Raw genomic sequence first — 27,895 nt, 5'->3', positions numbered from 1 at the left:
CATATTCTACATGTTTTAATTGTTAAAAATGCATCACCTATGGAATCAATAATTTATATATTAATAAGCATCACAGAAGCTTGAATTTCATACCTTGGTGGACAGAGCACAGTTCCGAACGAACTACAGAGAACAGGGCAAAGTGCCGCGAAAGAGGATCCGAGGCGAAGCTAAGCTCGTTCTTCCGAAGTTTACTCGGGGCTGTGCTCTATTAGTATCAGGCCTACCCAACTACCAGACTCGGCACCTACGGATCCAGAATAAACCGGTATATCAGACCACACTACCCGTTTTCAAGGTGTGTGTCAGATCGCATTACAGAGTATCATACCCCATCACAAATTTTGTAAGCCTACCTGTCATCCGGGTATCGCGCCTCGTTTTCGTCAAGTAGGAGTCGTATGAATACAACAACATGGCGACAGACGACTCCCTCAATCCTGTCCATCCCGCTAGCCATGAAAATATTTAACCCCCGACAGAATATGCTTCCGCTATCAAAATTAGGTCTACTTTTCTAAATTAATATAAGTTTGCAAGTTCTTATTTACAAAACATCACTGGCTATGTTCGAACCTAAATTTTATGTTTAACAATTGCGGTATTGTCAGATTTTTAGCATAAACAGGGAAATTGCAGCAGCGCATGAATCAAGATGAGATGCACTACTTTCCCCCGCTTAGGATCATCGCTATCACATGGCGCACCAGGCAAAATCGGTGTGGTGGCTGATACTCTGTAATACGATCTGACACACACCTTGAAAACAGGTAGTGTGGACTGATATACCGGTTTATTCTGGATCTGTAGGTGCCGAGTCTGGTAGTTGGGTAGGCCTGAGTATAATATAATATAATATAATATAATATAATATAATATAATATAATATAATATAATATATACCTGCAGATGTACCGTTTCCTGTTTCATTGCTGCCATAGGATCGTAGGGATACATATAAACTTTCAGTTGAAGATCTAGAAAATACAAATTCTTCCATTTTTTTATGGACATAGATGTTTTGTACTATATCAATTATTGGTAATTAAAATTTTAAATTTTAATTTAATTTAAAACTAGCTTCGGCATTTTTTTTACTAAAATGCAAAATGGTTAAATACTAAAATAAATTGCGTCTATAATAGTGTAGTTCGGTACTAATACAATGTATTTTTATTCAATATTGTCAAATATTTTTAGCATATTTGTTTGTGCCGTGCTTCTGAAATATAATGTTAGCCACAGTGACTACAATGCTAGTGCAAGGTATATAGTTAGGACATAGCAAGGGGAATAATACAAGCCTAATACTTGTAGCATGCACATACTTTTTTGGTATTTAAAAATGTTAAACAAGGACTTTAATTAAAGTAAACCAACGTGTTTTTGAGTAAAGCATTAACTAATGAAAAATTCTTTAGAAGGCTTAAAATTAAAAAAAAAAACAAAAACAAAAAAAAAAACTATCGTGTAATTTACTTTCTTATAAAGGTGATAAACCGACATGTTCATACAGGAATAACTTTACAGGGATAAGAATTGTTTGTATGAGATACAACAACAGAAAAAAAACGCGAAGGAACGTTTACTCACATATTCAGTGTATGGTGATCAAAGAAGCAAGTGTCCAAACTCAACTTATCCTTTTGGCCACATTCGTCTGTAATATCATCAAGCATCAGTGACGTCACCACCGTGCAATTCCAATCATGTGATTCTTCGGTTGGTTTACTACCTTTCTTGACGTACAGAATAAATTTAAGTGGCTCCATAGGATCCTCACTAGTAGCATTGGTCGAATTTCCTGATATGTTGCCATTTTCCGCTCTTCTTATCTTTAGGAACACGGCAGCATACTGCGGAATTGGAATTATGTGCACTCCCATTGGGTCGTCCAACCTGCTGGTGATACCGTGTACTTCATTTACTGAAGCATTGTCCCCCTTTTGCTTGATCCATACCTCGATTTCTTCCGGTCTGTCACTCACAACGACGCGTCTCCCATCTTCGTCCTTAAAATCTAGTGCTAAAACATTGCTTTTGATTCCGTCCGACCCCTCTGCCCAATTTCTGGTATTGTTCTCTTGGAACAGAGCCTAGTACGGTAAAAATATAATTTCATTACGTATCAGTACACACAGGTACGTGGAAAAGCGTTCTTACCACAAATTACTTAAATCATTCATTAATTATATTAATTTTGGGATTAGTAGATTTAAAATGCCACCCACCTTATACGACTATTAGAGCTTGCCCTTTCCTCTACAAAATCGCCTAATATACCAAAAAGCCAATTTATTTATTTATTAAACTTTATCTACTTAACTACCACATCAGGGTATTTCGAAACCAAAAAGTTACTGGTTATCTTAAAGTTCACACATTACCATATGCATTTGTGTGCACTTTTTCTTACCTTTCCTTGAACGAAGTACGGTGTACTGTTTCCGTTCTTAAATATTCCTTCCATGGATCCGATTTTAAATGAGCCGCAGCCCCCAGTTCGGAAGGTAGCTAAAATTTATGTATGTATAATGATTGGGTATTTTCTCTCCTTAATATATAGTAGGCATATTGCGTTTGAAAATCAATAAGGGCATTAGTTTAAGTGAGTAAACTGCATGCTGAAAAAACCAGAAGTCATTTGCAGATGAAAGTTGCAAGTTCGAATCCGTTAATATATGCACGTACACACACGTACACATGCAACCATGCACGCACGCACGGAAGCACACACGTTCTTACCATTGTCTAATCCTGTGGTGAAACTTTTGTAAAGGGTAACGGAGAGTTTAGGAGTAGTAAAATTGGACGCCGTTTCACCAGATACCTTTTTCTTAAGTATAGCATCGGATAATTTATCCAAATTTTGCTCGAGCTGCTCTGAGAAATGTTTGGCCTAGAAAAAAAGAATCGTTTACATTTTAACCTGAGAACCTTTTGCTCCTTCAAAATGAACAGTTTTTGCGAAAACTGACATAAATTGAACATCCATTTGTTGTTTTTTATCCTCAAAGTCCTGTTGTAAAACATTTTTGTCATTTATTTTGACAACTGTCCTAAATATTTAGTCCAAACTCTGTTTTTTTACCCAAAATGAATCACTATTGTTCATATGATTATAACTAAATAATAAGGTTATTTTAAACACGAAAAGACGTGACTTGTGTTTGAAATAATTGAAACAAATAAATACATTTACTTTATTTAGGAGAACTACAAAAGGTTTATCTTAAACTGAAAGTTTTTTTCTTAAATTCCTTTTTATAAAAACGAACCCTGGGTGTGAGCCATCACCATTCAATTAATGCATTAAATGCATGAAATTTTTAAGAGAGAAAAAGGCCTACCCTGTTATTTGAACTGCTGTCATCAGATTGACCACTGTTAGCTGGGGTCGTGGTGTATTCATTTGTACCCTCTATGCTACTGGTTGCATCAAAAAGATTACCTGTGAATATTTAAAAAATTAGAAATGCCTTAGTTTTAAAGATAAAACGTCACTGCAACATGTATTATGTTTTAGGAACAAAACCAGTGACAAATATCTTTATTGACTTCTATTCATTATTTAATTTATATTAAAGGCACTACGATATTTCTTAATAAATATATTTTAATAAGCGAACATACCAATGGTTGAGAACATTTCATATGCGCATAAGTCGAGCGAGTCCCCATCAACATCCTTGTCACCAGCTTGGTCGCTGACAATATCAACAACTTTGGACAAAGCTTGATTAGAATCTTCCTGAATTTTGTCAGAACAATCTTCTCTTTTGTTTGTCACCTTTCCAAGTGCCTGAGAAAACTGCCTGGCGCTTTGAACGTTAGGTGCAGGGTCAATACTGGTCAGTCCCTCGATTATGTCTTCCTTAAGCTGAAAGACATACGTGTAGTCTGGGTATTAATGTCCAAATTTCACAAAACACCACGGTGTGTGTATGTGTGTGTGTGTGTGTGTGTGTGTGTAATTAAAAAGTGCACTAGTGTTGGAAAAGCAATAGAATTGACAGTGGGTTACGGTATAATGAAAGCTGTAAACGCCGCGTTTGCCTAGTTTATATTAAAAGATTCATCTCCGAGAATACAAAAAAAAATCAACATTATAATTAAAATAAAACAGTGTACGTTTATTGCTTGCATTCTTACCTTTCGGGACTGGGAAGGATCCCCACTACTGTCACCACCGCCAGATTCATCTATAAATGCAAAAAAATATATAAGCAAAATAATTATGACTATTGAGAGAGAGAGAGAGGGAGAGGGAGAGAGAGAGAGAGAGGGATCACCAACCTTCATTCTTGTCCAATATGGAAGTTGCCGCAAAACTGATTTGAATCATGGCCTGAATGTCTTTGGCCTTTTTGCTCTGTGCAATGATTCCTTCTTCCCCCGAAAGAAAGTTATCAAATTCTGTTGGTTCCATATCTGGTAGCTCAACCTTGGGGTAAATCCATATTATATGGTTAGTCATTGGCACGACACACTAGCTATACACAGTATTCACTGTAAATGTATAGCAACATATGAGTAGCAGATGCTGGACATTATAATTTTATCCACTGGCTGGGCCGCGCATAAACACAAAGACGTTACATTACGTCATAACGTTAGAAATATTATACAAATACATTAACAGTATATATATGAAGGTAAATGAAAAAGTGGTTCTACCCACCTTGACCTGGAAGTCTACGTCTATGTGGGTTTGTATGTGATCTTTGACACGGACCACAATGCTTGTTTTAAAGTCGTCCTCTTGTCTGCCTGGAGACAACCATACACCTTTATTGGTACTTGGTAATACATCTGAAAAAACGCACAGAAGAATAAAAGAAAAATCACTGCCTTGGTGACTAAAAAAAGGGTCCCAAACTCCAACAAACTTGAATTTCTGCTAAATATGATTTATAACGCTCAACGTTGCTTCCAAAGGGAAGGGTGGACGTGTTTAAAAATTAAATGGACCCACGCATAAAAAGCGCTGAAGACATCAGAAGTAACTTCTGCTCTTACAGGAATTCTAGACAGACTGAAAGAGAATCTCTTTCGTTTTGTAAACTTACGAGGGAAGTCATATCAAACTATTTATTGGGCATAGTATACCAAGTCATGATATTGCCGTAAGTCTCAAGAAAAAGGGTATCTAGCAGCAGAAAAATAACAGTGGCGGCTGTGGTGGTGGTGTGTGTGAGTGTGTGTGTGTGTGAGTGTGTGTGTGTGTGTGTGTGTGTGTGTGTTAAGCTTATGAGGGTTTCGACCAATAAGGCAGGAAATGTCACTTGGTTATACTGTGTGTGTGGGTGGGTGGGTGGGGGTGGGGGGGGGGGGGGGCGGGTACGGACTCCAGCAGAAGACCACTGGTTATGAACTAATAGCAGTACGTACTTTGATCGAACCATACCACACCGCTGCTAAGACGTTGTCCAAACTCATAGCTCAAAGGTGCGTCCTTGTCGCTAAATCCTTGACACTTAATTGAGAACTTGGTCTGCAAGGAGGTCCCATTGTTTGGAGACACGGTGCAGTTCCCTGCGACAGGCGGTTCGTTGATTAATATTACATACGTTGCCATTCCTAAAGGGAATCAAAAAGAAGAATATATATTATGTGGAATTACACCAGTAACAACATGCCAACTCTGACCCATTACTTTGGTATACGACAGAACGTATAGCGGCCGTGTGCGCAAACATTTACGATAAAACCCAATATTGGGGCATTCTAATCTCGATTCCCGTTGAAATTTGTAGTCCCTACAGGACTGAGTAATAATGTTAAAATCTGGGGATCCTATTAAAATACAGAGTTTGTCTAATGTTAGCTTTCCTTTCGGAATCAATATGTATTACTGTAAATACAAAGTAAGGCGTCGAATAAGTAACATGCACAGTGGAAGGAAATGTTACCAAAATTGGCTGGTCCGCTGCTACGACGGTACGCTTTCAAAGATATTATAAAGTACTCCTGGTAACGTCCCTCGAAAGTGTCTTTGTTTATAGCCAGGTTTGCGGAATCCAGCCCAGTAGCCGTTTTACTCCGCCACTCCCCTCTGTCCCACGAATTATGAAGATTTTCAACCAGGGACTGGTTCGAAAGCTTATCGTGCATGTTCCATCTGAGAAATAAGAAGTATTTCCTTGAATCTTGTAAGCTGCGTAACTTGGCGATTAACTGTATTAACATAACAGTCATATCAATTATTTTTGATAAGAGAGTAGAAGCGGATCCAAGGGCACAAGAAAAGGGTTTTCTATTGTGATTGCATGGGTGCATGCTCAGGCGCGCGCGCCCGCGCGTGTTTGTGACTGTGTGTCGTTTGAGCACATACAATCTTTGGGTGTGTAAATAGCCGCACGCTCCCCTCATTCATGGTATTTCTTTCATCTTACGCAAAAGAAGTAAAAATAAAAAAAATACATAACAGCAGACTGTATGTTTTCAACTCTTTTACTGATTTTAAAGTTCAATTCAAAAGATAATACATGTACTACTTACTCGTAGTTGTACAACACTCCTTTCACGAAGCCAGCAATGACTGACCGAAGCGAAAACTTGCTGAATGGGTTCACTTTTTCCATGCAGTTAGTAGCACATCTATTTAAGAAAAAATATCATTTTATGCTTTTTTGCAGACAGTGACCAGTTTGTAGGTCAAATAAATGTATGTTGGTTTTAGAGTTCAATACAATTTTGAATACAGCATGTACAGTTTCAGATGCAGAATATAAAAAGGAAAGATGGGTACATTTGATATGACTTATTGATGGATATTATTTGTCATTGAGAACAACGTAACCTAATACTAGTACTAGGGCTAATGAATGCAATCAAATTTTCGCAATGGCCCTTTTTTCTTCTAGTGCAATGCTACTTAGTTGTCATCAGCGGTAACAACTTGAGAGTTAAGCATATGCATGGATTTTACAATAAGGAGTTAATTGATATACATACTCTATTGTTGTCTCTGGTGGATCACCCTGCGTCAGAAACACGTCCATTGTGATATTTGGACTGTTTCTCGTGAAACCGGTCAAAGGGTCAACCTTTTTTACCACGGCCCAGAAACTGTGGGTTCCATTCTCTTGGTACAGTAACACGCTCACTATTGTCATAGTGAAGTTCACGACGTTGTAGTTAATAACATCTCCATCACGACCCTCCTTTGGAACCCATGGTGTTGGAAGCTTGCCTTTATTAAAATGTGATATCATAATTCCGGTTTTTTGATTGCCCCGTTCCTATCTTTAAAGCACCTAGCTATTATACTTAATGATCATGTGATGACATTCCAATGTAAAATACAGTGTTATCTTTTTCATTTTATCGTGATGAATAGTTGAAGTACAACATAAAATGTATTAAGAGAAAAAAAAAAACATGTTGCGTAACGCATTTAAAACGTCATTTTGAAAATAAGATATACATGTATATTAGGCGTACCTGGATTGTCACCCTGCTTCCCTTCTTGAAAACATCCGCATTTGCCAGGTGAATCTCTGCAAGGTACCTCACAGAACCAGTCGATGGAGACCAGAGAATTGTCCTCGGCAGATATCGGATTGTCAGGATCTCGGAGATATTGGAGAGGGTTCATTGTATAGTTCGCGCCGTACTCTAGACGGGTATACGAACCGCCGCCTATCACACTCATCGGCGTTGCATTTAAAGCCACCAAAACGCTGTCCATTTGCCAAAGATTGATTTCATTAACCATTGAGACGTTTAGAGTGAAATTATAGATGCCATACAAAAGTACGTTTTTGGGTATCTCCAACCTGTTTAAGTAAGTGCTGTTGAATGCAATGCTGAGGTTGCTGAACAAACGAGACATATCTTGCCATTGCTCAATACTTGTGTTATACCAATTCACGCCCCAAATGTAGTTTGCTGTGGGTGAGCTGGTGCAGTTCAATCGGACGGAGGACGAAATGATGACTGGGTTTGAACGGTAGAAGACCTTCCGCTTTTGGCCGTCACAAAGATCAAGACATTGGTTAGGCTCCTTTATATCAACTTTGGGAATGGCGCAGGGTCCTTTAGTGACGATAAACATGGTAGATGTAGACTTCGTAGACACCATATTAGAAACAGTAGCATTTACAGTGAATTTTCCAACGGAGCGGAAGCTATTGGTAAACCCATTACTGACGTCTCCAGAGTACGGGTAATCACCACACGCCCGTGAACAATGATCTACGTTTCCAAAACATCTCTTTTGCCACTGCAGTCGAGGGACATCAAAGAAGACACAATAGGAGGCGTTAGTTGGCATCGTGTCTGTCCAAATGAAAAACTTATAGCTTTCGTTGGTTGCGTGGGGTCCTGTTTCATTTAGTTCTACCATATTAACTGCTCTCTGAATGACAATGTGCTTGGTAATGACTTCAGAATCCATGGGGTTTGACGCATTTAGTGTGACAGCGTACTCCTTTGGTTCAGAGTAAACATGAATCACCTCATTAACAGTGGTACTATGCACAGACCCATCGTCAAAGTCCCAAAAATATGTCAAGTCGGTTCCTGAGGTCTGGTTGGATACAAAGGTGATCGGTTCATGGGATGGAAAGTAAATGTGACTGTCACCATGCCCGCCAGAGGAATCGTTTCCGTAGAACAGGACCTTGTGCAGTCCACTGATTTTGTCAAATACGCTGTGGTTAAAGTGGGCGGTGACGTTACTGACGAGATTCCATGCGAACACGGTAACTGTGAAATCACCAGGCTGGGTAAAGATGTGAGAAACTTCAAGACACTTATCTGCCGAGGAAAAGGTGCACAGCAGCTCAGTCGCAGGTTTACGTGGGGTGTCATCTCCAAATTCCACTTCAAAAATGGCATCTGTAGGGAGCGGTGCTTCGACTTGAAGCGCGAACGTTGCATTGACCTTCCCTTCTGGAATTGGGCGGAGGGAAAACTTGCGTCCTGATATTGATAGATTCTGAATCGGATGCTGCACGATGATTGAGTCAAACACGGTCATCTGGTTGACTTGATTGGAAGCAGTCAATGAAATATTATACACCCCGGGCATTCTAAACCTGTGAAAAATTGAACTTGAGGCAGTAGAATTGGTGGTATACATTCCTTCTGGAATACCATTTTCTAGGTTCCAGTTGTACACATGGTCTGAGCCCCAGTCTATTGTGCCGTTCAGAGACACCAGCTCGTTCACTCTGGCATGGCGCGAATTCACACCTATGCTCAGCCCGATTATATATTCTTCTATGACCACTTCTGTCAACAAAAACATGTTGTTGATGTCGTTGGACACATTGAGCGTGGTTATGTATGTCCCCTTGGTGCTGTAGTTGTGACTGTAAAGCCAGGCGTTAGTACTATTCATTACGGAGACGAGGAAGGTATTGTCGACAAAGGAGGTAAGAGTCTCTGTGGCCGTTTTATTGTCACCGAAGTCGAATTCTGCGCTGGCGTTAGTTGGTAAAAGCACGTCATCAACGTTACAGGCAACAGAAAACGTAATTGTGGCGTCAGCGTTTGGATATATTGGATGGATATTTTGAAGAGCCGAGAATTCCATATTTGACACCGGCCTTTGCACCTTAAATGACACGTTTCTGAGAGCTTCTGAAACTGGGTTTGAGACATGCACGGGTATAGTTATTATGCCAACGTCACTGAGATTAAAAATATACGTAATGGTATCATTTGCTGTGAGCATTTCAAAATATTCCATGTAACTCTGTAACGCCACACCAGTTTGTATCTGTAACCTCGATCCCTGACCAACTGAGACAGTGACATTCACTTCAGAACCTGTAGCAACCGAGTATTCTGTCGTCTGCACGGTAAGGTTTTCTATACGATAATCCACCCATAACTCAGTCAGATTTTCAACCGGGTCGCTTACGAAATTATCCATCACCACCAGCAGTTGATAATGACCAATGGTCTTGTAATCGTCTGCTTTAAGGAGCAATGTACCCTCTTGCGACGTGTCGTTATAGAAACCAGCCGTCAGGACAGTTTCGTTTAGCGTACCCTTAATAACGACATTGTTGCCACTGTCAGCCCGGACTCGGATGGTGGCGTTCTCTCCGAATGTCACAGGCCCTACTTCTAACCACTCAAAACTCGTTATCTTGCTTTCGACCGGCACAAAGACGTCCGCAGAAACTGACTGGTTTTCAGTTAGTACATTGGAACAGTTCATTTGCACGTTATAAACTCCCAGTGCCGGAAACGTGTAGTTCAGTTGGTATCGCATTGTGATGGCTGAAATAACGAGTTTCTTAACTGCAAAATGATACCACTTGCACAACAAGTCTATCAAGCCGTCCTCCGCACACAATCACATTTTGTACCGTACATCAGCTGGCTTATTAAGAGGGTAAACACTACATTTTGTAGAACAGGGCCCGGTAACTCGAAAGCATCGCGCATTGCGACCGAGCGCAAGCGTCTCGATTCCATACCTTGCCCATTCTCGCCCCATATAATACATTGTAGCCTCTATGTGATATCGCTCTTCGCAATAGGCGATGCTTTCGAGTTACGGGACCCAGGTGTCTAACCTGGAAGGGATGTGGCTTGAGGCAAAAGAAAAAGGATCTAAAGAGATACTCTGTATGTGTGCATAACTTAGCATTATTGGCACAAATTATGGTAATAAATACAAAAATAAAATGTTTCATAACATTTGAAATTCTTCTTGTGCGCACTACAGAGAGAACTGAGAAACTTGTAATCCACACACTTACTACATTTGTACTAGACAATGAAAACGTCTTTCTAAGCCTTCAATATTACCTTCACAGCTTTGTATGCCAAGTCTGAAGGCAGGTGCTCCGGTCCAGTTCACAGCTATGATGCGGAGATGTCTTGTCAACACAATGGTAGGTAGTCTGTTTATAACCTTGGTCTCCGCATCAGTATTGCCTTCAAACTCAATCTGAAATAAAAAATCCTCATGTTATCTAAGACACGTGAGCACAATATGGACTTCGATTTAAGCTAATTGAAAATTATCATAATACGTTCATTTTATATACACATGTATTAAAAGTATCAATGTATAGAAACTGGCAAAGTGTAAAACCAAGACTTTAAAAGTGAAGTGACAGAAATCCTTTTACAACCTTAATAACAACTCGATGTCTCTAATGGGCTGATAGAAAGAATATTGATAAATCTTATACATACCTCTGTCCCATTGTTATCGGTCACTTTTTCCCAAACAATTCCATCTTCGCTATGCTCAAGCGTGTAGCTGGTCAACCAGTTTGTCGTGCCCCGCTCCCCCTGAGTAACCAAAGCACGAATTGCACTACGAGCTCGAAGATTTATCTGGAAATGAAATACTTTCTCATTTAGAATTCCTCGTACATGAGTATAAACCATGCTGCGGATGGAACAGAAATTATATATAGCAACAATCAGTTGAGGACCAAGCACTGACCTATGTCGGGTCCTAAAGGTCCACTTAACAAACAGTGCATTCAAATTTCCGTTCATTTGGGTATGTTTCTTTATAACCAATAAACTTTAATTCTTACACCCCATCTCGTTCTAACAACTCAGCGATCATCTACTGTATCTGATGATCTCTGATGGAGAATGCGTGCAATTACCGATTTTCTCTTATTACAGTAATAGTTTGCCAAATAATGTAACAGACCAATGTCTAGAATCATATTTGACTCTTTCTTATTCATATTTGTCTTCGAACCTGCATTTCGGGGACGGAAGTCATGGCCAGGAGAAAGGCGTGGTCCGTGTCCAATAGACCCATGGTCACTCCGCCAGATGTATTGAGTCCATCAATTTGTTCTTTTTCTACCGTTAACATCATATCATCGACGCAGTAGTCCTCTGAAAATCAAAACATAACACATTTTTATTGATTAAATTTCGTCCAAAACAGTAGTAATATCTAGCGTTTATGTCTGACATTTTTTTCTAAAGAGATTCTCTATCTACTCGCAGACGCTTTGATATTGATAATTTCTTAAATGTTTATGCATTTTCAATATCCGGAAAAGTTCACCCTCACATATTTAATATAATAAATCACAATAAGATTATTCTCTGAAACCAATACTTATATAAAATCAAAGATGAACTGAGATAAAAATTAAAATAAAAATGCAACCTACTGTTTAAATTAAGTAGAACGACGTTGGGGTCTTGTCTCATGGCGCTGGGCTCATCATAAAGATTAAGTGAGTTCATGAGACAACTGTCAGAGGACGAGGTCCACTCGATTGAAGAACAATTCTGCAGTAAACACTGCCTGGCACAGTCGTCCATGGTAGCTGAAATGACGGTTCAAAGTAGAAAATACATGTATATGACCAAGTATATTACAGAGGTACAATATTCGATGCTGAGTATCTTACCTCGCCTTGACTCGATTTACGTTCAAATTGATATTCGCCTTTCGGGGAAGCAATTTGTTCTGACTATATAGTCTGTGTCTGATAAAATGGTTTGCTTACTTTCGCCGTCTCCGTCGGTCCATTCTGTTTTATTTGTAGCCACTAATGTGGTTCCAGGGACAGCGTGGAAAAACCAACTTGGTTCTGAAATGTATAGGTGTAAACCAAGTTATCAATGCTTCGGTTTTACTTATTCACTGATTTTTATCCCACCGCTGCCATTACTGGTGCTGCGTTCTTTCACATAACGTTTCTGTTTTATTGAGGCACTTTTTTTGTTGAATTCATTTTTGTAAACCTTATGCACGTTAGTTGTTGTCATCCTTTTAACGCATGTTGTAGAAGAACTTGAACGAGGGCATTAAAATATATCATATATCATCACACCCACGCTGCAAAAATAAAAGAAAACGGCTATGAAAAACTTACCTATGGTCGCATCGTAGCTGCTTTCTGTTAGTGACTGTGTGCTTGGATTGCACCGTTCTAAGAAGAGGCGACACAAGCTGTTATCGTGCGAGTGCTCCAAAGTAATACAATACGGTGTTTCATCACACACATCCATGCACTCCTCCGCGGTAATGTTACCCGTAATATTCTTTAGTATTTGGCCCGCACACTGCCGGTTCTCGATGCGCCTGTACCTGCGACCTATACATTAGTGTTTAATGACCACAAGGAAACAATTGCCAATGATCTCTTGAGAATGCGTTAAATAGTTTTACAAATATTAATTGAGTGAAATTAACGTGCTAGTGAAAATCATGCAGTATAGTACATGTATTTAGCATTCGGCAATAAGGGTAGGAGATAAATGCGAACGTGCTGAAATTATAGACAATCTTTGGGACTAGTCAGTTATTTATGTGACAGGTAGCAACCTTATCTTCTTTTAGAGTACTAATTATCCAAGAATGGGACAAGTTGCTCGTATTGTCATGACTGTTTCGCTGACTAAAACGGCTATATAAGGATATTTCCTTGATACTCACCCACGTTATCTACGGATATAGTGGTCCCGTTTCCAATATCTATGATGCAATTAACCTGTGACCCTAGAGTAAAGATAAAGTAGATGTGTCACCTTCATAATAGATTTATAATTAGAATAATGCAGACAATTCTTTTATTCTGTGCTTAGGATACGTTTCAACATCAACCATAAAAATATACACGATTCTTCTTGTATAAAGTAACTAGTCGATGGATTTATTTACCCTTCTTTGTGAAAATTCATTTTAGTATTCTAACGAATGGAATGAATTTTTCATTTGCTACAAAATGAAAAAGCCTGACATATTGTCCATTTACCTTGAGCCAAAGTGATATCGAAGGACGTCACATCACCCAGAATAGAGGCTGGCGGATATGTCATTGAAATATGGGCACTCTCGATTCGATCAATGATGTTGACAGTTTTCTAATCAATAGAGCAAAGCAAACAGTGATGTGATCTAAACGGTTACTACAATGGTTCAATATCTATTCTTATCTAAGGGCATATTTGTAGAATAAATTGGTGTTCCGCAAAGGAAACGCAAACTAATTGATTTTAAGTACAGCAATCTTTACTCGTTTCCTGATCAGCAGAAAAACGCCAAACAGAGCTTGGATATGAACGTTACAATAGAAACAATTTGATGCTCGCAATTAAAAGACGCCGTCATTATTTTAAGTTTGAAAACGAATCAAGAAAAGCTTACGTTGATGGTGACTGAATTCAACCGGTTGTATGCAGACAGAACGACAATCAATTCTCCTGTCTCGCGATAGACGTGCGTTATATTCCTCTCCTGAGTTATATCAAAATAGCCGTCTCCCCAGTCGATAACGTAGGTACTATTAGTCCCTGGGTGTTCAGGAACTATAACGTCAAATGCCCTATTTGCCTCACCTGGAATAAAATACCATTAGTGCATAAAATATATAAAATATTGTTATCGGGTAATAATGCTACCGTTTTATGGTGTAACCGTGAAAATCCTGCAACTCTCTTTATTATTTAATTATCATAATGTATTTAAATCAAGACGACAAAAACAAAACCAGGACATTAATTAAGATAAGTATGAATCTTGCTCATTTTTTTTTGTCTAAGTGGCAGTAAAACGTCCGTACCATAATCAGAGATAATCCAAGTTACGTTTGCCACTCTGTACTGGACATGTATGATGCTGGACATGGAAACCGTTCCAGTTACTTCACTGGATACCGTTGCTGTGACGTTGTATCCATCTGGTGTATCATAAACAGTTGGTGCGCGGATTGTCACTGGTCTGATCACCAAAGCTTCGACGAGAAAATGCGTACGACTAGACGTCACATCGGTGGCCGCGACGACCTCGTTTTCTGGTGCGCTCTGCTTGAACACAGGGATATCTGCCGTTGGAATGGTTCCGATTTTCCCTTCATTTGCCATTTGGTAAACCGACAACACATCGCCCTGAATTACTTGGAATCGGGAGTCGCTGGGGAACATGTACACTGTCTGATTTTCGGTCAGGTTGACCGTCTGGTTGTATACGGCCTGATATGTGACCGGCAGTTCATAGAACCTGGAACCGTTCACACTACCGCTACTGCTGGAGAAACCAGAGCAGCTCCGATCGGAGAAGCTGTACTTGAGGCTACCCACGCAGCGGTAGGTCCTCATCACCGCGCCCTGTTTCCGGCAGCTGTCTGTGGAGTTGATACAGGAATGGGACCGGTAGCAGAATGTTTGGTCGGGGTCGTCACACACTGGGCGAAAAACCTTTTGAAACAATGTTTTGGACGTTATTGTTGTTATACAGTTGCCAATTTGCTATGTGGCTAAAACACATAGAAGGTATCAAATAAAGGACAGTTTATACATATGGGTTTTGTGTATTTTTACATGTAAATCTTCCCACTGAAATAGCTTAATCTGTTTCTACTGACTGTACATTACTTATTATATCACTATGCCGATACAGAAGTGACAATACAACCAACGCTTGGAGCGGCTGAACGATCATTACGCCTTAAAGCCATTTTATGCACAGTGCATGGTTTTATTGTTATAATAGGCGGATGAAAAAAAAACCCATTAAGCTTTGAGTTACTGACAATTAATATGCCACCACTTCATAAAAGTCGGTTTATACTATCGGGCGCGAGTGTCCGTATACATCATATAGAGAATGCAACGTACCTGAAAGATCACAGGACCAACTTCCTTGACATTGACCTTGAGGCCTACCAACGAACCGTTGCTATGGAAACCATGGTTCACGAGCATGTAATTGCCATCTGGTGCAGATTCAGTATACAAATCTCCAGGGTTTGCGTCTCCAGCTTTATACCAAGCAGCGTCTGAAAAGATTACAGGGCAAAGATTTAACTCTGGCTTAATTGCATCATTATATCAAAGCAGGCAACAGCTACTCGTTTCTTAAAAAACCCTGATGTTCAACACTATCAACATCTGATGTGCCCGAGACATGACTTAAATAAGGTGAAAATTATCAGTAAAATTTTACCTCAAGCTGTCCTGACACCAGATATATTATGGTATACTTGTATACCTTTGAGAATGTATTCATAACCTCCCTGAGAGGTATGTACTTTACAGTTAAAACCATTGTAGATCAGCTGAAGATTGTCACACTACGTGTCAATAAAAGCTAGCGGCATAAATATAAATCTGATTGACTGAAATTTAGGATTCAAAGGGTCTCACTACAACAATGAAATTAGAAAATGCAATGGGGGTATGAAAAAAATCTTCATTAGTCTGTACAAAATTTCCAGGACCCGAAAGTGATGCAGTTTCTCTATCGTTCCTGTCACCATCGGAGGCGAGTCGCTGTTGGTAATATCGCAATTTTCATAGAAAGAGTTTTATTATGGATAAACACGGCGCGGGGCAGAAAAGAAAAACACCAAGAACATCAAGATTAAATTTCTATAGACCCGTCCATAGGACGAGTAAGCTCTTTGTAAAAAGCTAAATATTTTAACAAAGATATGTGTTTAGTGTAACAGGAATAAAATAATAAAATGAAAAAAAAAAATATTTTGAAAGTCGTTGACGATTTTCATCAGCATTTTAAGAGCTTTTAATGTTAAATTTGGTGTTGGAATTGACATATACCCGTTTTCAGGGTGAAGATCATGGCATTTTTATTTCGCAATCTATTGATTTTTACAGGAAATTTGACGCCAAGATGTCTACACCTTCATATAGTATTTTGTTTGAAATTTTCACTTGATGTTTTATTACTTCAAAATCAACATAGCTAGATTAAAACACATAAACAGAGAGAAAAAAAACAACTCATTTACGGAATTGCCTTTAGGAGTATTATTGATTAGATCATTTTAAAAATAATGACGCCTCTCGTTGGAAGTTTCCATTAACCATAATGGAAACTCGTGTTAATTCTCTAAATGCAAACTGGTTCTTTGTTAATTTTGCATGGGTGCTAAAAAAATCAACCCGCTGACAAGACATCGCGTAACAATCAAACTCAGATTGTGACTTGTTCTGCCACTTTTGCTTTATCAATTTCCTCCGGGTTCGTTTTTATTTTTAAATGAGAGGCCTAAACACATTGTTTGATTTGTGTGTCTTGTTTAATACGCTAGATATGCAGAAATCAAAGTAACCGAAAACTTCCGCAATTTTGTGACAAATAGGACTGTATTCTTCGCAGTCCAAGTGGCACAGCGCACTATTTGTTCAACAGAAAACAATTAGTCAGACTAATATTTTTGCGTTCTGTAACCAGGTTTGTTCTGTCCCGACGGAAAAAGTTGCATAAAAACACCATTAACATTATGGTCGCATCGATCTCACTTTAAAATCACCAGAACAGTCACCAATGTGTTCTTTGCCAATCAAGTAGTCCTAATTTGAATCTGGACTGACGTACACTGCAGGCAGTATGCATTTTACAAAAAAAAAAAAATAATAATAATAATATTGATAAAACGACATTGCATAAACAGAAAGTTTAAGTAAACAAACACACACACACGCGCACACACACGTTGTCCGAATGAAATACTAGTAACGATTAAAATAACATGAGTGAGTGGTGTAAAGTGACCGATGTATTAAAATATATAATAACATGGCAGTTCACCAGAAATTACAGCCTTGTGGCAAGTTATATTTTTGATAAAAAACTAACACTTGCATTTTAAAGTAATTATTAAGAGTAACATGTATCATACCTGGGGGATTGAATTCAGTTTGTTTTCCGTTGCCAAATGTAACGGAGGCAGTCATGTTTGTTCCTTGAAGAACTTTGATCTTACAGACGGCTTCTTCATCCACGGCCACGTACAGCGGGCAGTCAAACTGGAATTGTATGTCCGCATCAGCGGAACGGACAACGGTGCTTCTTGCCGAATTACCATAGGTATCTGTGGCTTTAACACTCACAGAAAATTTACCTTGAAAAAAAAGGGGAGAATAAGACACTAGTGCTTCAGGATTCCCCAGCGGAGTGATTTGACAAAATCAATACTTGAACTTGTATGATTATTTTCCTCATTTCCTACAAAGTACACTTAAAGCTAAATGTTCTGTATATATTACAACTCCTAGAATTCTAAAACGTAATTTTAAAAAAGACACTACATTTTGACATTCCTCACCTGGAGTAAATACAGCAAAAGTATGATTGACAACAGCTGTATTGGTGCCTAGGTAATAACTTGCAGTGGGCCAAGTGTCGTGTTTTCCTGCACTCACTATGTCAATGTTCAAGTGAGCTGTCTCGGTTTGCACAAGGACGCTGACGGGCTTATACATTTCGACAAAAGTCTTATTTTCTGAAATAAGGCAAAACTAGACGTAAAAATAAAATTAACTAGGAAAAAGATTCTGTAGTTTCTGAATTGAAATATCTGAGTGGACTGTTACTAATGTGAAAACGAGCATTTGATTGTTCGCACTTTAAATTGCTACGAAACGCTGAAGTTCAATGGACTGTTTTTGAAGTAAAGCGTGTATGTTTTAAATATCAAAATCGGTAAATGTGTGAACATTTTGAGAGAAAGCTATGGAAGTTTTCACAATATCCCACCACATTTGCCTCTTTACACAAATATCCAATTTATTTAGCTTGTAGACTATGTTGGGGTGCCAAAGCATTTACTTGGCCATGTTCCCACGTGAGTGAAGGTGGGGGAGGGTTCAGGCACAGCCTTTGGTCTGGTCCCATGAGTGCGTTTGAAACGTTTCGACCATCATTTGCATTCTAACGACTCATTTTGTAGCCCTGCAGGTGTTCGTGTCTGATTTACCCTGTATTTCAGTATTTTCACAATAAAATAGACACTTTTAAATGTTGAAAAAATAGTTTGCTGGAAAATTTTGGAAGAAATGTTTAAATTTTTAACCCGCCTCCCCCCCCCCAGATCCATTAGGAAACAAGCTTTAAATGGCAAATCAATAAAAATATATGATAACACTGACACAAAGAACAAATGTTCTATTGATTATAAAACGCTTAATAACACCACGATATACTAACGTTCGTAACATGACGAGTACCGTAACATCATTAGAACCATTGAAATGTATGTCATTGTCAGATAATAATCTGCTCTCTCAAAGAATTGATTGCTTACATGTACATCCATTTTAGTGTGTACTTTGTTATTCATTTGTGACATTCACAGTTGAATTCCGCAGCCATAGATCGAGATAAGCAAATATGCTAATGGCAGAAGCAATTATATAATTTACCCTTCTGAAAAGATTTAAAGTGGTGTTGTGGAGAGGTATTGGACCTCATTAAGGCAAGCAATAAAATTTCAGAATTGCTGGTAGGAAGTATGTACTTAGCATATTGCAATGAGAAAAAGATTGCATGAACGTGTGTTAAGGTACTTCATGGTATATTACTACTTCTTGGGATAAATGCTCTGATTTTACTGTCAAATCGACTTCATAGGATGAAATGCGACTTCATCTCCACATAAGATATTGCCTGTGACTTCATGAGATAATGGTGAAAAAGTACCTGTTGTTGACCCAACGTTATGAGAGATAACGATTTTGAAATATAATGTTTTTGTACTGTTAATATTATCCAACATAAGTAAACTGTACGTTTTAATTTACTTGTAGGACTGAATAGGGTTTCTTTAGTGTTATTGGATATATGTTTTGAGCAATTTTAAAATACACAGGCACATGTAGGTGAGGATCCAGGATTTCTGAAAAATCAGTACATTATAGGGGATTATGGTAAGCGTTGAAAAGGGGGTCCAGTCCTCCCTTACCAGATCCCCTTGATACATAAAACTACTGGATCAGGTAAACCAGGCTATGAAAACATAATTAACGCGTAGGTTACTGGATTATAAGATGAACAAATAAACAAATAGGAATCAATTATTAAACATATATTAATCGATAATAGTGTTGAAAAAAAAAGCAGAAAAGGTACATGTATATAATTGTGCACTACAATCGTCTTGATCAAGTCGCGTCCCACTCTGAAAAGACTCATTTTTCCATGAGGAAAGACACGCGCATGCAGGTGTAATGCTTTAGGTCTGTCCCTTGGTTTCCGAGAGGCTCTGTTCTGGTCCTACACCTGTGAATGTCCATCATAGCGTGATCAAACGTGCTCTAGAAATGTGCCCTTGGCTGGCTCTCTTTTGACCCGAAAGTATTATCTTCGGCACAGTCTGCATTTGGAAACCCGTTAATAAGGCGTTCGGAGGGGGGGGGGGGTTGTTGTTTAGCAGCCTAATTAACGCGGTTGATCTGCGAGATCAACAGACTTGTAGATTGATATTTATTCATAGTAAATTGATGAATTGAAAAAGTTAGGTTGCAAAGTAGCCTTGTGTCTCAAGTATATTGCTCATGATTGCTTATTTCTTTTGTGCTTCCAAAATACAAGACAAAAATGTTGGGGTGTGGCCATCCCTGGGGATGGTTGACTAATCTTACCGTAATTTATTTCGTCTCCTCCTAGACCATTCTAACATGAGTCTTTGATGCACGAGTGGGCTACATGCACCCTGAGCTTCAGAGCTAACTTGACACTAACCTTTTCACTGTAGCCTATTCTCCATCGTGTTACTTGACACGATGGAGAATAGGCTACAGTGAAAAGGTTAGTGTCAAGTTAGCTCTGAAGCTCAGGGTGGCTACATGGGGATTTTAGTGTGGCTTGGGATGTGGCCGTCTCTAGGGGGTGGGGTGATTAGTAGTTTATCAGACAATGAAGAAGCTAATTCCATAGATTGCACTTAAGTCAGATTCCCTGCAGAGTTGGACCCACCCAGCTAGTACGATGTGTAAATCTGAATGCGGTCTTCAAGTTAGGAAGGAAGGGGAAATGCAGAGAAAGCAGCAGAGAGTACTTATGACAGACCTTCAGTCGTATTCTTGAATATAGGTCAAGTTAATTAGAACCCATTTAAGACCCCATACTCTCAGGAAACCTAGGGTCCAAGTCCCGTTGTTCTTTAACATAAAGCACACATGTTAATTACTGCTCTTGGGTAATAAACATTTTTGTTTTGTGTAAAGACACAACAGCAGGACCCATACACACCCCCAAAGCCATAGCCCATAGCCTTACGTTCCCAACTGTATTGGTCTAAGGGTAGATAGCAGGAATTACAATGTCAATTAGACTCAACCGCCGCCAGGACCCCCCCCCCCCAAAAAAAAAAAAAAAAAAAAAAAAAAAAAAAAAAAAAAAAAAATCCGAAGCGCCCTTCCACATCCAAAATGGTATGTTGCCACGTTTCATGTTCCTAGCATAAAATACGATGTAAAAATTAGAATAGACCACCCCCAGGGTAGACCACACCCCAAGTCACAATTAAATTCCTAAGAGCCTTTGCAAATCCCTAATGATAGGTTTATTAATCCCCGACGTATAAAGTTCCTAACTATGATAGTCTAGGAGGTAACAATGTGAAATAGATTATGCATGTCCATCCCAGGGAGAAAGCTTGACCAATGTCAGCGTACCTAGCCGAGACAACCCGTCCCCATTCCAATACTACCACTATAGAACATCACACTGTTAAATGACTAAGAAAAACTTCTGGTTGCAAAATGCGTTTTCACGATTTTCTTTGGTTGCAAGACGCGTTTCAGTTGCAAAATGCGTTCAGCTCAAAATTGCGGCTCTATTTGTAAGCCGCATTTTGCAACTGAACGCATTTTGCAACTGGTAGCAAAGTGCGATTCTACACCAGTTTTATGAATCAATCCCCAGCATTTCATTCTCCCTGACATCTACCTGGACAGTTGACCGTTTCAAATTATTCAGATTTCAGACTTTCCGATTTTAAACGTTTTCGTTAAATATAGGCCAGTGGTCTATCTTTTTAAACGACCGAGATATTCTCGAAGTATTAAGTTGCATATCAATAGAAAAGCTTATTACAGCTTGATATTTCAAGTCATAACATTCATGTTAAAGTTACATAAGATATACTTCTATATCATCCAATTAATAAACAGACAGTTTGTTAAAGATATTAATGTACAACTAATGTGGAGCAAAATTAAAACCTCTCTGCCTAGTAGAGTTCTCTACCTACAATGAAAAGACATACATTCCTGCTACTGTGTACTAGCAACTTCTATAAACCTGCGCCGTCAATCACATGGTCAGCTTTATGTCCTAGTTTAAAGACAGGAAATGTGTTTGTCTTATATTGCCTTAGATCCGCCATGATTCAACGTCCAAATGTTTTCAGTTTTTAATCGTCCTGAAATCTGAAGAATCTCAAAACTAAATGGGTAAAACAAAAAACTAGTTTTATGCTCTCCGTCACAGGACCGGAGCTTTTGAAATAAAGTACATTATTTATAGAAGTTAAACTCACAGGTATATGCGAGAACATGTGAAAATAACAGCTTCAATAAACTCCAACAAGATAAAATACGCACTATCATGTGAGTGAGTAATGTTACTCCAACCCCACCCCATTTCAAATACACGCATCACTCTCGAAATCATGGTGTAGAATAAAACAGCATATCGACCTTTACGCCTAATTCCACATCCAACCAGAACTGAAACATGTTTGGATACAATGTCCCATGAAGTGGCAATGTACTATGAAGTCGCCTAAGGGTCCTTATTTTTTGACCAATGAAGTCGCCTTCTATCATGAAGTAGTAATTCTTATCCTATGAAGTGGTAATATACCATGAAGTATCTTAACAAACGTGACTTCATAAAATGAAATACACGGAGAGAAAAGTAAAAGAAAAATAATTCGGGGGTATGTCTGCCTGCTAATTCTGTCTTATTTGAATTAATCCTGATAGATGTTTAAATCGAACGAAATTCAGGGCAAATTTGAAAAGTGGCCATATTTAGGAGATAAGAAATACACACACACACACACACACACACACACACACAGATGTTAAAACTAAAAAGCACTGTTGGACAAATTTGGAAAGTGGCCATATTTAGATGTGAAATTACATTTATGTTTCATACCGTTATTAATGGTGACGACGGGCAGTCCAGACAGGACATGGTCAGTGGTGTAGACGCTTGCGGCCTGTCGTCCACCGCACGTGATATTACCGTCACCAGGACAGGGGGCATTGCAGAGGGCCAGCGTGTCGTTGTCAGTTTCAGATATATCCACAGTGTCCGCACATGTACAGTACTTCCCTTCAGACAACGCGGCATACCTGGATATGTATATTAAAAATGGAATAAAAATTTTGAACATTTTATATTTTTTTCAAGGCCATGTAGCTACTTTTTCAGATAAGATTACTTTTCAGATAAATTCATGAAAATTAGTTCTAAGACAAAGTGGAATTAGATATGTAAGAAAAATCAGATTGAATAAATATGTAAATGGATATTGTTAAAGTTAAACGTTTTTTATTGTGTTTGAGATTTAAATAAATATTTTGGGGCCTATTCAAAAATTTTATGTCAAATATTTTTTCTTCTTGACAAGCATATTTTTATGTAAAAAATAAAAGGCGCAAACAGGAATTTTTACATCACTTTCTCCGTTTTTTATTGACGTAGAATCGTATAAGGGAAAAAAATTGATATATTGAAAAAGAGTTGTATAAAAACCTGCTAAAATCGTTTCTAAAAAGCATTTACTAAGTGACTTTATAACTGTTATGCTACATGTATTATCAAAATTAAGAAAATTACGTTTTGAAAAGAAACTGGATCTAATAGTAAACAACATTGTACGTTATCTATGCACGTGGGTGCGTTATGTCTCGTACAGGTACGTCTTCAAGTTGCAAATTGTCATTTTAAAATTTGACCTTCATTTGCAAAACCCATATATTATTCCATTCTCTAACTGTTTCTACTTTTTACTGAATAAACAAAGCTGTGTGGCAAATTTGATACCTTTTTTACACCGTACTTGGACATAATAACGAACGTAATTTTGCCCATGCACCGTGTGATGTTTTGATCAATACTCTCTACTTGAAAATATGTTCCGCACCGACGTAGTGAAAAATACTTCTAGACGCAAAGATTAATTCTTCAAAAGTAATCACTTTTCTTGCGTTTCGATTTTTCCGCCAATGTTACAACATTTCGTAATTGCATAAGTGTATGTGCTGTGAACCTAGCTTCCTGAGAAGAAGTAATAGTACCTTTTCTGTGATTGTGCACAAGCCTGCATGCAGACATCAGCTGTTAGAAAGCGAGGGTTGTATATCCCGGGGGATATCTTGAAGTGACGGGCATGGTTAACCTCACGCACGCAACCCTCGTAGAAATCTGGAACGATTAAAAGTTGTTGAAGAGAGATCGATAAAATGGTCAAAGGTTTACAAGGCGTAAACTGTACATGTATTAAGATTATAAAATATCATAAGATCTATTGACAGTCCTGGTACCACTGTTTTCTTCATCTTTATTAATAGTAATTGCCAAAATTTACACGTGAGATCCATATACTGCGGAAACTGATTAGATTAAATTTAAAAAAAAGGAAAAATATCTTTTACCTCCGTGTGCTATTGACTTTTCTATTACAACCAGGCAGCTAACCTGAATAATCATATAAAAGAAAAATAGTTACAACGATGGAATAATCTTTGTATGCATGTTGATACAACTTGTGTAGAACCGTGTTGCAATTATAAGTGAATAAAAAATCGTGTTCATACGTTATAAACAAATGGCAAATGATATTTACTTGTAACGCACATTGCTCATGGCGAATGTTTTGGCGTCACCGGAATTATTGGCCAATTAATCATGAAACTCGGGATAGTCACTCTGAGGGTTCTCCTTAAGCATAAATGCTTGTGTATGTCAGATATTTTTAACACGTACCAGGTACAGAAATAATGCTGGAGTTGCATACATTTTTCATTTTTTCCAGTCTGTAAAAAAGTATAAAAGTATGATGCTTGAATTCATGAAATCAAACAACTTAGAAGCAACAAAACTTTAAGATATTACCAAAAGACAAAAAAGAAGCAATCAGAACCTAACATAAACCATTTTATGAATCTTGCACCAGGAAATGTCGATTGGTGATCGAGTTTTTTTCAGTAAATTATAAAAAAAAAGTATCAGCTTGTTAAGTGGTTGTGATCAAAAGCGTTTTTGTCACAAACTTAATTAGAAAGAAAAACCTTATCACTCACGCGCAATGTTTCGACCGCGCCGTCGCTCTTATTCATATTTGTGATTTTTGCTTTTGATCCCTGTTTTATCAGTTACTTTCGAATGCCAAAATGTTGTACTACATAAACGAAGTCAATGTAAATTGCAATATCAAAGTGAAGTAATCCTAAACGTGACAATGAAAAGAATTATTCTCAGTTATTGCATTATGTAAATGATAAGCTGTGTTTTTCATTTTTACCGTCATTTTAACCTTGACAAAATACATATAATCACATGAATGTACATGTAACTAAACAGGCTCATACCGTATTACATAAAGCTACTATTACGAGTTCTTACACTAGGAAATATTACAATGGTAAATCTTCGAATTAAAGAAAAAAAAGTGATAAAAAAGAAAAATCGAGTTATCTATGTGATCATCACAGACCTACCTCTGTCCTCAATGATAAGTTTTCAAGGCATACAGCGCTATTATGGAATATCCGAACGCACCGCAGGTTACAAAAACAAATACAAATATAATTTACCAATTGATTTACGTGGCGAGATATCTGTCTTTATCTTTCAAACACAGATGGACAAACATTTGACACATGGGAAGTCAGTTATGTGCACTCGACCTTGAATTAATTTTAAGATCAAAGCTTTGTGAGTCAGATTGAAAAGTAACTGTTTGGTGGCGACAATTTTAATACAATTGATAAAGCAACAGATCGATTAAAAGCACAATTTCCGTTATTCCACGGTGTTTCCGTGATAGGTATTTGTTCCGAAAATAGATTTTATACATTGAGTCCTATCCGGCAAATGGAAAGGCAACTAATTGGTATTAAAAACGTAGACATACAGTAGCAGGCGCTTGCTTTAAGTTAAAATAGGACACAACGAAATGCATTGTCCTAGTGGATAAAAAGTGTCTGTAAGCAGGCTAAATGCGCGTGACGATCCTGTACAGATCCATCATACCACGCTTCAAATCATGTGAGGGGATAATGCACATGAAAAAATAATCTATGGTATAATTTTTATATCACTATCTGTTATTAGGGTTTTGGATAAAAAAAGCACTTGTGTTTCAGTATAACTCGAAACGCAACTTAATCGGGACTCGTTTCAAGCCAGAAATAAATGAATAATAGTAAATAACACAACCAACACTCATACTCCGTGATTAATGACTGCCATTGCGATAGAGAAATCCAGACCAGTCGTGGCACAGTGGTAAACGTGGCCTATTGGCGTGCATTCGTATTTATTATTTATTGCTCAATTAAATTATGTGAGTCTATAGAAGACGTGATAACAATACAGACCAACAATACAATTCATTCTGTCCACGTGTGGTTTAATTGTAAACACTCGAGTCCCTGTGAGAGAACGCAGCCAGAGGGACGACATGTCACTCTTAACACACTTAAGCATGTACATTTTATTAGCTATGCTGTGAAAATTTTGATTCAACTCAAGGGTGCGTGCGTCTCTGTTGGGGGGGGGGGTTTAATTTCTTACTGCGGTCATGAAATACGTGTCCTATGTCGTCAAGAAAGGTTTTGGTGTCAACTGTGTTGCTGAGACAAAACACCTTATAAATGAAATCAAAATGATCAATGTAGTTTACAATGGGGGTCCCGTAGCTTAGGAAAGGTGTGCATGAAGGGGAAGATCTGAAGTTGTACACGTGTAGGCACTGCCTACAGCTAGTAGCATGTGCATCTTTATTTAATCTAAACGTTCAGCTAATAACGCGTCTTTCCCTGAAATCACTCACCGTGTATTTTTATTTTATCATCGATCCAGTGTGCAATGATAGTAGTTGCTCGAAATATTGATGGGGTCCTTAGATACATTTTCAGTGACACTTTCAAAAAGGCTGCCTAGTTATTTTTTATATGAAAATATGGATATTCTTATCGTATTAAAAAATCCAAAAAATATCTTCAATCAGTATAAAATATGTAATGTTTTACAGTAATTTGGAAACCAACTTATTAATGCAACCCAAGAGTGCATTCCCAGAGATTTAGATCGTTCCAGAGATTAAGATTTAGATCGACCTAACTCCCTGGGGGTTCACGCTAAATTGCAATCAGCCGAGCGCGCACCATAGTTAATTACCCCCTTACAGCTTTTAGTAGGCGGGACAGATGCTTAAGCCGGCTAAGCTGACAGTAATCTAGTGAGACTCCCCACAGGGATAGATCGATCTAAAATCTATGGGAATGGGGTCCAAGTCTCTGTTTTTAATCTCGAAGTCCCTTTTTTATTTTCAAACAAGTTTCGATTTATCAAACTATCACAAAAATCAGACAAAATCATATTCTTTTTTTATAAGGATATGAAAATTAAAACCTTAACCAAAACACACATTTTTTTTTACATTCAAGAGGCAGAATATGTATTTGTACTGCATCATGAGAGGGATGATCGGCTTCCGGAGTGTAAGGCTGGCTGGGGGCTCTTCGAGGTAGTAAACTGTTCTTTGACTTCAGTCAAGACTACAACTTTAATGTCAAGCTGCAGGGCTTGGTTAAAGAACTTGGCGAGAGAGGAAAAGTGACAGGGCCCGGGCGTCGTGCGTGGTACGTTTATTTTATTTCTCTCGAATTCTTTCCGTATCATGACGTAAAGTTTAAAGGTACATAGGAACCGAGCATCGGTGGAGCGTGGATTCCCAGTAACACATGTTAACCACTTCTACTGGATTCTTATATGACTCAAATAGATTCGACATGCCAAGGGATAAACTGAATAGATCACTCGATCAGCCATAAAAGACCTTTAGACTGCTCCTTTCTTTAAATTTTTGGTTGTAAATTTAACCTACTTTCGTGACCTACTTTCCTGCCCCATTGACATACAGCTTAGAATGCCAGCTGAAAAATCCGTTCA

The 27,895-nt window shown here is 38.3% G+C and overlaps 1 protein-coding gene across 2 annotated transcripts in view; it reads right to left on the bottom strand.

Moving 5' to 3' along the window:
* Window positions 1–24,755, bottom strand: part of LOC106163484 (polycystin-1-like) — a 34,024-nt gene extending 9,269 nt beyond the window's left edge. For both annotated transcript variants that reach the window (XM_087008511.1, XM_087008512.1), the window contains exons 1-31: window positions 24,704–24,755; window positions 24,373–24,415; window positions 24,016–24,142; window positions 22,868–23,067; window positions 18,027–18,203; window positions 17,601–17,822; window positions 15,574–15,734; window positions 14,520–15,153; window positions 14,105–14,295; window positions 13,713–13,821; window positions 13,394–13,456; window positions 12,831–13,052; window positions 12,462–12,545; window positions 12,120–12,278; window positions 11,693–11,835; window positions 11,167–11,310; window positions 10,774–10,915; window positions 7,447–10,239; window positions 6,958–7,195; window positions 6,502–6,600; window positions 5,913–6,121; window positions 5,392–5,580; window positions 4,682–4,812; window positions 4,297–4,444; window positions 4,153–4,202; window positions 3,634–3,880; window positions 3,351–3,451; window positions 2,746–2,899; window positions 2,417–2,514; window positions 1,594–2,096; window positions 904–977 (exon numbers count right to left, since the gene is read on the bottom strand). In XM_087008511.1, coding sequence (XP_086864637.1) covers window positions 904–977; window positions 1,594–2,096; window positions 2,417–2,514; window positions 2,746–2,899; window positions 3,351–3,451; window positions 3,634–3,880; window positions 4,153–4,202; window positions 4,297–4,444; window positions 4,682–4,812; window positions 5,392–5,580; window positions 5,913–6,121; window positions 6,502–6,600; window positions 6,958–7,195; window positions 7,447–10,239; window positions 10,774–10,915; window positions 11,167–11,310; window positions 11,693–11,835; window positions 12,120–12,278; window positions 12,462–12,545; window positions 12,831–13,052; window positions 13,394–13,456; window positions 13,713–13,821; window positions 14,105–14,295; window positions 14,520–15,153; window positions 15,574–15,734; window positions 17,601–17,822; window positions 18,027–18,203; window positions 22,868–23,067; window positions 24,016–24,142; window positions 24,373–24,415; window positions 24,704–24,736 — 7,888 coding nt within the window. In that variant the 5' untranslated portion in view covers window positions 24,737–24,755. The remainder of the gene's footprint in view (window positions 1–903; window positions 978–1,593; window positions 2,097–2,416; window positions 2,515–2,745; window positions 2,900–3,350; window positions 3,452–3,633; window positions 3,881–4,152; window positions 4,203–4,296; window positions 4,445–4,681; window positions 4,813–5,391; window positions 5,581–5,912; window positions 6,122–6,501; window positions 6,601–6,957; window positions 7,196–7,446; window positions 10,240–10,773; window positions 10,916–11,166; window positions 11,311–11,692; window positions 11,836–12,119; window positions 12,279–12,461; window positions 12,546–12,830; window positions 13,053–13,393; window positions 13,457–13,712; window positions 13,822–14,104; window positions 14,296–14,519; window positions 15,154–15,573; window positions 15,735–17,600; window positions 17,823–18,026; window positions 18,204–22,867; window positions 23,068–24,015; window positions 24,143–24,372; window positions 24,416–24,703) is intronic.
* Window positions 24,756–27,895: the final 3,140 nt, after the last annotated feature.

This window comes from Lingula anatina, chromosome 3, assembly GCF_051362555.1.
Source record: "Lingula anatina isolate TDL-2025a chromosome 3, LinAna3.0, whole genome shotgun sequence".
Classification (NCBI taxonomy): Eukaryota; Metazoa; Brachiopoda; class Lingulata; order Lingulida; family Lingulidae; genus Lingula; species Lingula anatina.
Note: the sequence above shows the minus strand (reverse complement) of the source record. Positions and strands in the feature narration are given on the sequence as shown.